A 13,964-nucleotide genomic window follows, 5' to 3' on the forward strand; every position below is an offset into this window, starting at 1 on the left:
CCTTTTGACTCTTGTACATTCTACTGCTCTCTCCCTTATGAGAGACTGCAAGCCATCTAAGTTACAATGAAAAAAATTAAATTCTAAGTTCTAACATGTTTCATAATAACACACTGTATGAGCTAAAAATAAAGTAAAAAAATAGTTTACTAAAAGCAGATTATCACTTGCTTAAGAACTTTAAACACTTATCTGTCTATCAATCTATCAATCATCACTAATTTCATTCTTACCTATATGGGGTAAATCTACCATATCATTTTCTAAGCTGGAGACTCCAGTCGTGGACAAAAGTCCCCATCAGGGCTGGACCTTAATTGAAATACAAAGAGCTTAAAGACAGGGAAAAAGAAGAGGCAAGGGAAGGTAATTACAAATTTTGGAGGAAAGGAAAAACCTGTTTTTTAAAGAGTGGCAGATCATAGTTATTTGGAAAGACCTAAGAGCAAAGAGAGTTCCAGGACATCAGGACAATAAGCCTTGCTTGTGTCCAGAGAGAGAAGTACTTTTCAAGCAGTTTGCAAAGAGATTAGAGGAAGGGGCATAAGATGAGTGAAGGAACATTAAAAGTTATCCATGGCAGAGTTAGGGGAGAAACAAGAACCAAAGATAGTTGCATTTTCTATGGGAGAGACTGCTATATTACTGATAGAATGGAAAAGTGAAGGAAATATGGAGGAACACAAGTTAATAGCAAAGCTCTTAGATAAAGGCAAGAAAAATCTATCAGTCAATGAAGAGGACATGTTATCACACTTCCTTTGAAAAAGGAACGCTTTGCCTCATAAATAATGCAACTGCAATGATTACGGGCAGTAATAAATGCTGAATAAGACAGGTGAAGGAGAGGCTTTCCAAGCCTAATATGCTTGATCCCCTGTCTGAATGGCCTCAGAATAGGAATGGTAAGACCAAGGATTAGAAGAGGAGGTCATCTCGGAGGAAGAGGGAATAAATGCTTCCATTCCCACAACAATTACTTTTGCCGTGCATTTGGTGGAGACAGAAGCATCACCAAATAAGAAACAATAATTTATCTGAGGAAAGTTACGACAGAATTTTCATAAGTTATTCCAGTCAGCCTTGCTGAGGTGACAATATTTATGTTTAGGAGGGCCTGCAAGAGGGAAAGGAGCCATTAAACAGATGAGAGTAGGTAAGAGCCTTAGATAGTAGTAGTCATTAGGAACATTAGGTAGGAGTTTCTATAAACACTGTGCTAGACTTGCCCTCTGCCAGTGGCTTGTTAGAGGTGAGGCACTAAAGATTAAGAAGCAGCACCGGAGTTTTTAGTTATGGTACTCTATTGCCATGGCCACTCCTATGAGGGAGATCAAACTGGAACAGGCATCAGAGATATGGATAGATAGATAAATAGATAAATAGACAGACAGACAGATAGACATTTATGAGATGTGATGAACCAATTGTTGGCAAGATTATGTAGCTACAGCATGAAGGATTAGAGGTGAAAAACAGATCCAGAACATCAGGAGAGTGGTCACAGTGGTCAGAAATGTGGGTGGGGCAGGTGATAGCTTGGATCACCCCCACCCTCCTTATGGGAGGAATTCAACCATTCCCTAAGGTGAACACTGAAGTTCCCTAGGTAGAGGATTTCAGCTTGCTGTAGAGGATGTCACACACTCATGGCAGGAGTTTAGGTAGTTAGGGACATATAAAATTTGTAGAATTAGGAGAGCAGTAAGTGAAATAAAGGAAAAGCATGGGAGTTGGGAGATAGACCTTGAGCCAGATAACATCAAAGCTTGGGGACAGAAGGTCCTCGAGCAGTGCAAAAGGTTTGCTGATGTTGGAATAAGCACAGACAACACCTTTGAATTGTGGTATTGTGAGTGGAGATTACAAATCCATATGAAAGAGGGGCTAGTGATAACATCATTATCTAAAAGGTATGTTTCACTTGCTGGCGTACATTTTGCAGAACTGTAGTCTTTGAGCCTACAGGATGGCAGTGGGCAGAAATGCATGATTCCCTGGGATGGGCTTGCTACCTGGTAATCCGAAATTCATTAACAGCTTATATAATCTTAAAAAAAAAACTGCAGAATCACAAGCATCTTCTTGGCCTAAAATTTGTTACAAAACACTTCCATACCTTCAAAGTTGCCACACAAACCTAAAAAATCACCTACAATACATGCTTGAAATACTTAATGTATGTTTGGCTATAAAGTACAAATCACCAACTATGTATATGCATTACAACAAATATGAACAACTGTGAACATGTTCAGGACTTGGCAATAAGAAGATTCAATGTATAGTACCTGTGCGATTATTATACTGAAGCCAGAGTGCCACACCAGTCCAAGCTCCAATTAGGGTAGCCATTATACGCTGTTTGTGTTGGCTCCGGTCATCCCTCTGCTGCTCCTGCGTGTGCCTCAGTCGAATATCCAACAGGCTAAGGCTGGCATGGTGCCTCGCTGCCAGTCTTGAGATGCAAGATATATTTAATCAGTATTCAAACAGATGACAGAATTTTGTGGGTTTCCTGACTCTTCTTTAGTTAATTTCATGAATGAAAACAACTGTAAGTAAGGAATGAAATCATTTAAAAAGTAACAACTGTTAAAAGATTTCAAATAGATGGTCACCTCACCCTAAAAGTATCCATAAAGCTGTCTGAACTCCATCCTTCATTAAAGGGGTTTTGTTGAAGCAACTATTTCTGCAATCTGATAAGGTTCTCCGCATATCTTTAACCACACAAGGCAAGCTTAACTCAATATAAATCTCACCCAAACAATATACTCTGTATCCTACAATGTCTACCCATACTCAGCTCTGAAAAATGTAACCATCCAGTCATTATTTGAGAATGGTATTAAAAAGCAATGTTCCAATTGCATAATGTAGTGCTGCATGTTTGTTGTTGCTACTGGGGTACCAGGGTGTTGTGATGTGATTATGAGGTAACCTGCACATGAAAGGACCTCCATGTTGCAGTTTGCTCGAAGTAATGGAAGGTTGTGTGTGAAGAGACTGAAGAGGGTTGAAAAAGAAGTGCTCTTTGGGGAACTCCACTGTAAAATTAAAGTGGGAGCTACCAAGGAGGTGAGTAAGTCACTCTTTGCTAATGGCATGGTAATGGGGGCAAATTCATAAGAGAAACTGCATTAAACGGTTTCTGAGTTTGGCAGGGTAAATGTTAAAAAAAAGGAAAGGGTATTAGGTTTAACTGTTCAAAGAGACAAGTTAGTTGGGGTGTGACTCTAAACGGAGAAAACTTGTAGAAAAAGGTTTCAGGTACTTGGAAGTGGGCAAGGAGACTAATAGAACCATGGGAGTTCAAGAAAGTCATGAGTTGAATGAGAAGGCAAAGGTTCTGGGCACAATGACAAACTAGGACTGCTAGGAAATGAATTCTAACATCAGTATAAGCAAAGTTTTGCAAATCAGAGGTTAAAACAAGGCAAGCTACAAAATGATTTGAGATACAAAAGGTAAATGAAGAATTTCTACACTTAAGTGAAAAAATTGACAATGACCTAAAGCCAAGTTAGCAGTGCACAAAAGCATTAAAAAAAGCAAACACATTCCTAAGCTTCATAGGTACGGCATTCAAGTACAAGTACATGAAACAATCCTCAACCTTTATAATTCAATAATGTCCCCCCACCTTGAGTATAGTATTCAGTTTTGGTTATTCTACATGAATAAAAGACTGGCAGACTAGAGACAGTAATGTAAACCAGTGAACTACTAAGACAATACCCTAGACAAGAAATAAATCAGGATTTCACCCAGACATTAATAAAGATGTAAAAGGAAGCAGAAAAAACAGGACAAAGATTAGTGGTGATATGTGAATTGAAAACCCATGTTCACCTTAAAGTAGGAAAGGGTGAGGTGTAAATGTCACCAATATCCAGTTAGTAACATGAGGGCTAAATTTTCAGTGCAGTACAGAAATAGATATATTTCAGAAACAAAAAGAGCACTTTCAGAGAAACATTCAGCTCACAAGGTTTCTAAGCAACATCAAAATGGGAAATAAAACTTTACTGACTTTCATTGACAATGCAATTTTCTACATCTTCTATGACTTTCTCAGAGCTGGAGAATTGATATCACAATTCCAGAATTTTCATAGCCATGTAACATTTACTTTCATTCCAGAAATAAATCATTGAAATCATATAAAGATAAGTAAAACCACAGAGCACTTGCATAAAAATATTTTTTCTTTCATAATAATATTTCATCCTATATACTATATATAAAGGTTTCTGCAAGTCTCAGCAGCAGGCTGTTAAAGCATCAAGTGATTATAAGAACACTAAAACAGAGAATATACGGGTAGAATATCTTCAACAAAAAATAAAATGATTCTTGGTTCCATATTTAAGTGAAAAGGAGCTTCATCCTTACCTTCTAATCAGCAGGCGAGATAGCATATTTCTGCTTTCATTTACAATCTGTAGACATAAAATCAGTGTCAACCATGGAAGCATTTTTCATTTTATTATTAGCAATGGCTATCCTGTCATCAGAAGCATTTTTTTTTTTCAAATAATGACATTCATATCTCTGATCTGAAACTTTGCTTGTTTAGTAAATAATAAGATTATCAATGGATTATTCAGCACTGTTCATTGTCCTCAACAGGTCCATGTAAGTTTCAAATAACTATTAATAAAAGAAAGATAAAAAGAAAATACTATTCAATCTAACTGTATTGAGCTAATCTCTATTAGACAGCTGGTTCAAACAAACCCATTCATGCAAAACTCACTCTCTACACCTAACATCCCCTCGTTCACATAATTCTTCTCTTAACATTGTGCAACAATCACCTCTTTCATTTATTCACATCTCTAATATTATTGAACTCAAAAACTTTTCCACTGGTAATTTTCTGGATTCATCTGATGCACTATCTGAAAAAACATGTGATGCTGGGAAACAATCCATAAAAAAGCACATGATCAGTCCAACGATATATAACTTTATGTGTTTAATGAAAGATACATCAATACAATATCAGTAATAAATACACATTTTCATACTTGATTGCCATTTCCTGCTTTGGCAATGTAGTGCCAAGAAACAGACAAAGAAAGGCCACATCCGCTCATGTTTATATATATGTTTATATATATATTATCTTATATATAATTTATTTTGCTCTGTCGCTGTCTCCCGCGTTTGCGAGGTAGCGCAAGGAAACAGACGAAAGAAATGGCCCAACCCACCACCATACACATGTATATACACACACGTCCACACACACAAATATACATACCTATACATCTCAATGTACACATATATATACACACACAGACACATACATATATACCCATGCACACAATTCACACTGTCTGCATTTATTCATTCCCATCGCCACCTTGCCACACATGGAATACCATCCCCCTCCCCCCTCATGTGTGCGGGGTAGCGCTAGGAAAAGACAGCAAAGGCCCCATTCGTTCACACTCAGTCTCTAGCTGTCATGCAATAATGCCCGAAACCACATCCAGGCCCCACACAACTTTCCATGGTTTACCCCAGACGCTTCACATGCCCTGATTCAATCCACTGACAGCACGTCAACCCCGGTATACCACATCGATCCAATTCACTCTATTCCTTGCCCGCCTTTCACCCTCCTGCATGTTTAGGCCCCGATCACTCAAAATCTTTTTCACTCCATCTTTCCACCTCCAATTTGGTCTCCCACTTCTCCTCGTTCCCTCCACCTCCGGCACATATATCCTCTTCATCAATCTTTTCTCACTCATTCTCTCCATGTGCCCAAACCATTTCAAAACACCCTCTTCTGCTCTCTCAACCACGCTCTTTATATTTCCACACATCTCTCTTACCCTTACATTACTTACTCGATCAAACCACTTCACACTACATATTGTCCTCAAACATCTCATTTCCAGCACATCCACCCTCCTCCGTACAACTCTATCCATAGCCCACGCCTCGCAACCATACAACATTGTTGAAACCACTATTCCTTCAAACATACCCATTTTTGCTTTCTGAGATAATGTTCTCAACTTCCACACATTCTTCAATGCTCCCAGAACTTTTGCCCCCTCCCCTACCCTATGATTCACTTCCGCTTCCATGTTCCATCCGCTGCCAAATCCACTCCCAGATATCTAAAACACTTCACTTCCTCCAGTTTTTCTCCATTCAAACTTACATCCCAATTAACTTGTCCTTCAACCCTACTGTACCTAATAACTTTGCTCTTATTGACATTTACTCTCAGCTTTCGTCTTTCACACACTTTACCTAACTCAGTCACCAGCTTCTGCAGTTTCTCACATGAATCAGCCACCAGCGCTGTATCATCAGCAAACAACAACTGACTCACTTTCCAAGCTCTGTCATCCACAACAGACTGCCTACTTGCCCCTCTTTTCAAAACTCTTGCATTCACCTCCCTAACAACCCCATCCATAAACAAACAACCATAGAGACATCACACACCCCTGCCGCAAACCTACATTCACTGAGAACCAATCACTTTCCTCTCTTCCTATATTTTATTATTATACTTTACATCATTATAATTTGTTGCTGTCTCCCGTGTTAGCAAGGTAGTGCAAGGAAACAAACGAAAGAAAGGCCCAACACACCCACATACTCACGTACATACATACACGTCCACACACGCACATATACATATCTATACATTTCAACGTATTCATATATATACATACACAGACATATACATATATACACATGTACATAATTCATACTTATTATACTTAATCACCAGGGATTTGGGTACCCAAAGCTAAAATCTTACTGCTCAGCTCCTGTAATATACTGATGGGTATAAACACTTTTTTCCAGATTCACTGATAAAAATACACATATATTATGGTCCATATGTACTTATGGATTAGTTTTGAAATTATTTTGGGAAAGCAGTAAAGCACTAGAATCTAAAGGTTGTTTGGAACTTTCTCAAGAGAAAAAAAAAATCTTCAAACTCTCTATCTACATAGAATAATACAATTTTGCTTCCTTTAAAAGATTTTTAAACAAATTAATTTTGTAAAATCGTATATTTTGGATTCTTAAAAAAATTATCAGACTGTTTATCAGTACATAAAAAGTATTGTCTAAAATTCATCTGATACCTTTATTCCTAGCAAACAGTACATTACTCTTATTCAACTCAGAAATATTTGCATTTTTGCCATTCTTTTCATAAATGTTCCATGATATTACTGCAACTGCAGGTATCACATACTGGGGCAGGTCTCCTCTCAAATTAAGTGACCGTAAGTCTCCATAGGATGACCAATCCTAAGCTGACGGAGAATTGTCTCAAAATGGTGATTCCTGTAGTTTGTTAATCTGGGGGCACTCCAAGTCGCATCTTGCTTGCCCCTGGCATCTACTAATCTTTTGCTGCACATATTATCACTAAGGTATAACTTGTATATATGGAGTGTTAGAGTTTAACTGCTTCAGTCTGAACATCTATTATCTCACTACCGCTGATAGCAAAAAGTCCAAACCAGTAAAATTCTACACTTTTATTCTTTGAAAGCATTCTTATACTCCAGTCCTGAACTTTCTGAACTTTTAAATCCATTGGAGCATTGTGTGATATGGTTTGGAGAACAACCTACGAATTAGAGTACACTGTAAAATTCCTCTTCAGAGATCACTCAGATAATCTAAGTTTTGTTATGTGAGATTCTCCTTCAATAACTATGGGAAATCCTACAACTTCTTAGATTATGAGCGACCTATCTATCTATCTATATCTCTGTTGCCCATTTCCTCCAAGAAATCCCTTGCATATTCCATTACACATTCTCTTCTTCCATTTCTCTCCTTCCAGTCCTCTTCCACTCTATTACCTCATGTCACGTGATCTTCCTCTAACACCAACCCACTTTAATCATACTATCATAAACTCTTCTTGTAAACTCCCCATCTTCCATTCTTTCCACATGTCATAACCAAATTATTATATTTTACCCACTTTACCACTCTAGAATTAATTTGCTTTGCATTTCCTGCCATAACAAACCTCTCATATGCCCACTCCCCTCATTCTAAGCCATCATTTAATATCTTTGCACTGTTGGCATTGATAGTATCATGCTACATGAAAGAATAGAATACACTGGACTTTTAATACCAAACAGAAATGATCTATAACGATAATGATGACATAAAAATATTATTGTAACAGGATACTGTCTGTGGTGTCCTTAATCTAAAAGTAAGCCAAAATGAAACAATAGATAACGGTACCACTGGTCAGTAACTGTTTCTCAGAACATTAAAATTCGTGTGCACTAACCAGCATTAGTGTAGTCCTATCATGTATTTCAACAGGTTGAAACCTATTCAACATAAGGTGAATTGATTGATACCCGGTTTCTGGGTTGCCTTGAGGTCTACAGACTGCCCTAATGTTTCCACAGCAGCTTACACTCTACTTCAGTATGGAAATATTTCCACAAAAGAACTATTAATGTGCTCAATATGGCAATATTTCCACAAAAGAACTATTAATGTGCTCAATATGGCAATATTTCCACAAAAGAACTATTAATGTGCTCAATAAGGCAAGATGATACGTTAAATATGCCTCCCATTACTGAGGCAGTTTATAAGCCAAAGAATATATAGTACACAACCAAAATTCCACTCACCAAACTATCCCAGTTTGTTCAACCTCCAATGCAGTGGTTTTTCTACACTGACCAACCCCACCATTTCCCTCATATGCATAACTCTCACAACTTTCGCCTTATCTGATGTCATTCTGTAAAACTGTTTAAACTGGTTTCATCAATTCTTTACTCAACCTAAAATTCGCTCTATGTCCAAAACGTTAATAATACTGTCTGAGTAGCCAAGTAATACAAAGCAGTAGATCAATTTCATCTTACATTTAGCTCCCTCCCCTCCTCTCCCCCACCCTTCTTGCCTGAGCATTGCTACGTAAATACCAGATGAATGTCAACAAACAGACAACAGATCAGTTCAATGGAATTCAATGGATTATACTTTCTTGCCAAACATAATGATATTCAACGAATCTAACGACCCAGAACTAGGCTAGGTTAACCTAGATATTAATTCTAAGTATCGTAACACAAGTGTAATGTATTCATTCTACTGGTTCCATCGCAGGCCCTCGGCCAAGTTCAACCTAGATGTGTCGCGACTACATTCTTGATTGTAGGCCAGTCCGCAAGCACAAGCTTTCAAGATTCAAATTAAACTTCACTTTACACTCAAAACATAAATATAACACTACAAAATTTACTTGTCACAATGTCAGGTCCACCTGCCTGCTAAACTAGGGGGAAGGTGAGCCACAGGGGTTGTTATCAGGCAGTTATCGTTAAGGGTTGCCTTGGGGTGGAGTTCAGCCTATCTGGGTGACAGCCACGCCGCACATCCCTGCTGCCACCACGCGTCAAATATATTCCGCATTTAACATCTTTCCCAGAAATGAATGGCTATAGACTTACAAGTTGTTGAAAAATACAATATGCATCAGACTTATACGTTTAACGATCAGTAAGGTGACCGTGGTTACATACCCAAAGAACATCACATATAACAGGCACAGATGTTACAATGTGCATCATTCACCACTAATGGTCATTAAATCTAACAACATATTACTAATGAGCACATCAATGCTGGAATCATAGCTTATCATAATGACTGTCCAGGACAAAAATATATCATCCTGCTGCTTATCTTTAAATAGATAGCGACTTATCGGTACACATGTAAACGATTATACTGAAATACAACACCAATTGGGTGATTAGGAAGGGGAAAGATAGAGTTGCAATGAGGATGTTGAGAAAAGGACTAATGTGCAATCTACATATGTATGGTGCATGTTTACTGTAGTAAGTGCGTAGTTTATTATATATTTTCTATTGTGCTCTACTTGAAGGCTATAACCTCATTGTACTTGAGAGATAAGGAACTTCGCTAAGCTAGGAGGTGCTCATCATATGTTCATGGTATAGAATTGCTGAAGCGTAGAACGATAGTGATGACGTGACGAGTTTAATTAAAATGTACCGCTCCTGCCGACAGGGAACATAGCGTTCATACAATACAAAGGAAAGGAGCATAGTCCATACATATCAACATTACATGTAGGGATAAATGAGATAGTTTAATACATAGGGATATACATCAACTTCCTTCACATAGTTTAACTCGTGCCTCGAGGCTCATGTTGCATGTTCGATGATGAAAATAGTTTGGTTTGATGAAATATTAAATCAGAGCACCTTGGGTGTTTGTAGACCTGATTCACAGAGGTAAGGTATATCATTAAAAGAGAGAAAGATAAAAACGAGGAAGAGAATTCCATATTTTGCTGCTGGTCGAGGAAAGGAGGTATGACAACGGTAGTTCCTTGTGTTGCCTGCCGATTTCTGCCCTACGGCTGTGATGCAAGAACCAGACGTATAACGCAGTCCTCAGCCCGGGAAGATGATACATGTAGACAGCTCAAAGTGGACATGGCCGAAATGATATCTGTAGAAAAGCAAAGACCATATAATTTTTGGTAGAAAAGGGAGAAGGTAGCAGCAACCACGGAGGACCCAGAGGGATGGATGAGCAGAAATGTTACGTGAATTAACGAGATAGAATGCTTTTGATTCCACTCTGGGTAAGAGAAAGGTTGGGGAAGTCACTCCATATATGCGGGCATCACTACATATTGGAACGAATAAAACGACTACTGCAATGAATCGACTGAAGAGGAAGCTAAACAGTAAACAGAGACAAGCAGAAAAGCAAAATGAAGGACATCTAGAGAGAGAGAGAGAGAGAGAGAGAGAGAGAGAGAGAGAGAGAGAGAGAGAGAGAGAGAGAGAGAGAGAGAGTGTCACATCCTTCCAGATGCTATAAGAGTTCGTAAGCAATAATAAATGATTTACCAAAATCTCTAGAGATATGAGACCAGGAGGTGAGTCATTCAGGTTAGAACAGTGTAGATTTTGCACAGCAAACCGCGAAAGTCGTAGCAGTGATCAGAAGAGAATGGATTCTTAATGGCTGAGAAAGTGTGTGTTTTAAAGACTGATGTAGCAGAAGTAAGAAGAGTGGAGTAATAGGTGAGTTATTTTCTTTCCTATAAATGGGCTACACCAAAGCATGCGTCCAAGAAGAGAATGCTTGGGTTGTTTGAAAAAGATCTAATAAGCGATCAAGGATCTGAATTACTTCGAAAGCAAACTCTTGTAATACAAGAAGAGTCCTATTGAGTAGCTTTCCTGAGTTTCGGCCGTCTTGTCAGTATGGTGTACTATTAAACCCTATAATGCAAGAAGGTCGTTTAGTATTTCATTTATCCTACGTTGCTGTGTCCGACTTCCATTGATTATGCTTAGCTAAGCTGTACTTTCTCTAGCCTGCCATCGTAAGCTTGTTACTTGTTGATTTTGTTTTCCCAGTTCTTTTGTAATTGCCAAGTCTGGATGCCTCTGACTAGGATTGGTTGGTATATTCAGGGACGGTGGGGGAAAGCGTCGTCTGAGAAAAAGATGTCTATACATTTTGTTAATAATTCAGCTGGTTTACAATTCCTTGCTTTCCTAAGACGCTTAAAATCTGTAATCGATGCATAACAGCATTATATTAGTATTTTGCAAGTTGGTTTGACTTGATTAAGAATGTTTGATTTATTAATTACCCAAGTTTACAACTTGGGCATGTCTCATGTTGATTCAGAGCGACTTATTATATTGAGGCTGTTTCATCAAATGGCAAAAATTATAATAACATGTTCTTGAAGTGAAGCAAAACTAACTGAAGGTTCGTCACCCAATTACCAGATTAATCAGTATTCATACAATTTATGTAACACTGCATACAAAATTAGAATATAACCAAATAATATAAAAATACTTACAGAATTTCATTAGGAGTGAATAGCACTTTTTTTGTTCCCCTTTTTTTTTTAAGCAATCGTGCACACTCTAATGTTCTTATCGGTTCGCTACCTGGTTGTTCTCTGGAAGTGTTTACCTCTTGAAAATCACATGAAGGTCGACCTAGCGTCAATTATTAGTGTATCTTCTACAATAGATTTTTTTTTTTTTATTCTAACCAACTTGTAACATACCATGACGTTGGATTCCTTCACATACTATTTGGTTAACACTGTGTGTAGGACTTTCTGAAATGCACTGCGGTGTGAGCTTAAGAAAGAAATTATATCACCAATAGTAGAAATGAGATAGCTTGTAACAAAAAGTTACACGTACGATGTATCCAACGGTCAGAATAGAATATGAATAAATGCATCCGGCAGGTCTCTTCACTTTCCTTTGTTATTCATTACTGTGCTTCCTGTAAGGAGTTACAGAACTCCCTGATGTGGGTCACGTATGGCTTTGTCCATTATCAGAGTCAATGAACTACGCAGTTGCCTTGTGATAAGAGTGTATATGATGGTTAGTTAAGTGGTTTGAATAGCCCCCCGCCCCAACAAAAAAAATTACGTGTATAACTGTATATTACTTATTTGTAAAATATTGTGTAGAATACAAGGTAAGTATTTGTACAGTAGTTGAAAGTGTAAAGATAATTATATCAGTTTATATAGAAATATATTTTCATTATGACATGACATATTTGTATCATTTGTGCTTTTGTTGCATGCAACATATCATATTTCTTTGAAAAATATTTTATATGACGCACGGGATTAATGTGATTTTATATCATTGGAACAAAAACAAAAGTTGGCGCTACTAATGGAAACGCTGTTTCTCTCGCTCCCTCTGCCTTCTTCATATTAAAGCCACCTTGACATGGCACATATTACTGAGACGAGCAGTCAATCGCGCACCAGCTACCGACGTGAACTGAGCTGCTGTCGTCTTTCAGAGTTAGGTTGTAGCTATTTCCCCCCTGCGCTGTCGCTACGTTAACTTAATTTTGAAGGTACTTTTTCTAAAGCTATTGTTCAATATCTTTATAAGGTTGTTTTGTGCAAAATTGATATTTCATTGACGGGTGTCCGCAAAACTTCGCCCCGAAAATTTTTTCTGCATAGAACAATTGCCTATTTTTTGGGGGGGGGGGGAGGGAAGCTAGTTTTTTTTCCCCACTGTCTGGGGAGGTTTGCCACCCAAGACTTTGGGGTTAGGCCCCTAGGATGGTCCCAGGTAAGCCATCCATTGCTCCCCCTAGGTGATAGTGGGAACGGACCTTCGATCAAAAAATAAAAATGCTGATTATGTTTTGGCTGCATCATGCGACCGGAGCAACGACCCTCGCCTCCCTTGATTCCTTCCTAATCAGGAAGATCAATGATGGATGGTCTGGGCCTGTTGAAACGGTAAGGAAACTGGCTAGTGGTGACTTATTAGTTAAAGTAAAATCAGCGAATCAGGTGGCGGAACTACTAAAGTTGACCAAATTCCATACAGATCTGTATTAATAATTCATAAGTCCCTAATTAGATCTAAATTAGACTGGCTCTCAGGTGTATGCTTCAGCGAGCGAGTATACCCTGAGGAGGTTGGATGTGATACAGAATAAATGTTTGCGAATGTGTCTTGGAGCCCTAACAGCCTGTACCAGAGTTCCACGATTGGAAGTTGAGCCCCATGTACCTCCTCTCCGACTAAGACGTGAGATCCTGTCATGGCAAAGCGGTGTTCTGGTGGCCAGAAGGAACAATACAACTGCCTGTCGTCTCATTCTGGAGTATTCACAGCTCGTGAACAGAGGCGTCAGGCCCCTGGCCGTCAGAATACACTTCCTCAGTGAGAACTCCGGTACTTAAGTGAATGAAGTGGACTCGCTGATAAGAATTCCTTACCCTCCTGGGAGGGTTCCAAAATTAACATCAAGACGAGCTGGCTACCACCCATAAAAGCACACATATCGGAGGGTGAGGTACACCAGCGTTTTCGACAGGTCATCATTGATCACTTATCGTATGTTCA

General features: G+C 38.6%; 1 protein-coding gene across 5 annotated transcripts in view; it reads right to left on the minus strand.

Moving 5' to 3' along the window:
* shop (sulfite oxidase) overlaps window positions 1-9,632 on the minus strand; it is a 44,382-nt gene extending 34,750 nt beyond the window's left edge. For 2 of the 5 annotated variants that reach the window (XM_071686762.1, XM_071686759.1), the window contains exons 1-3: window positions 9,573-9,632; window positions 4,399-4,445; window positions 2,292-2,458 (exon numbers count right to left, since the gene is read on the minus strand). In XM_071686762.1, the coding sequence (XP_071542863.1) occupies window positions 2,292-2,458; window positions 4,399-4,445; window positions 9,573-9,620 (262 nt within the window). In that variant the 5' untranslated portion in view covers window positions 9,621-9,632. Of the gene's footprint in view, window positions 1-2,291; window positions 2,459-4,398; window positions 4,446-9,292; window positions 9,456-9,572 lie in introns of those variants that run through there. The other 3 variants (XM_071686761.1, XM_071686760.1, XM_071686763.1) reach the window with 3 other exon arrangements.
* Window positions 9,633-13,964: the final 4,332 nt, after the last annotated feature.

This window comes from Panulirus ornatus, chromosome 42 (genome assembly GCF_036320965.1).
Source record: "Panulirus ornatus isolate Po-2019 chromosome 42, ASM3632096v1, whole genome shotgun sequence".
Taxonomy (NCBI): Eukaryota; Metazoa; Arthropoda; class Malacostraca; order Decapoda; family Palinuridae; genus Panulirus; species Panulirus ornatus.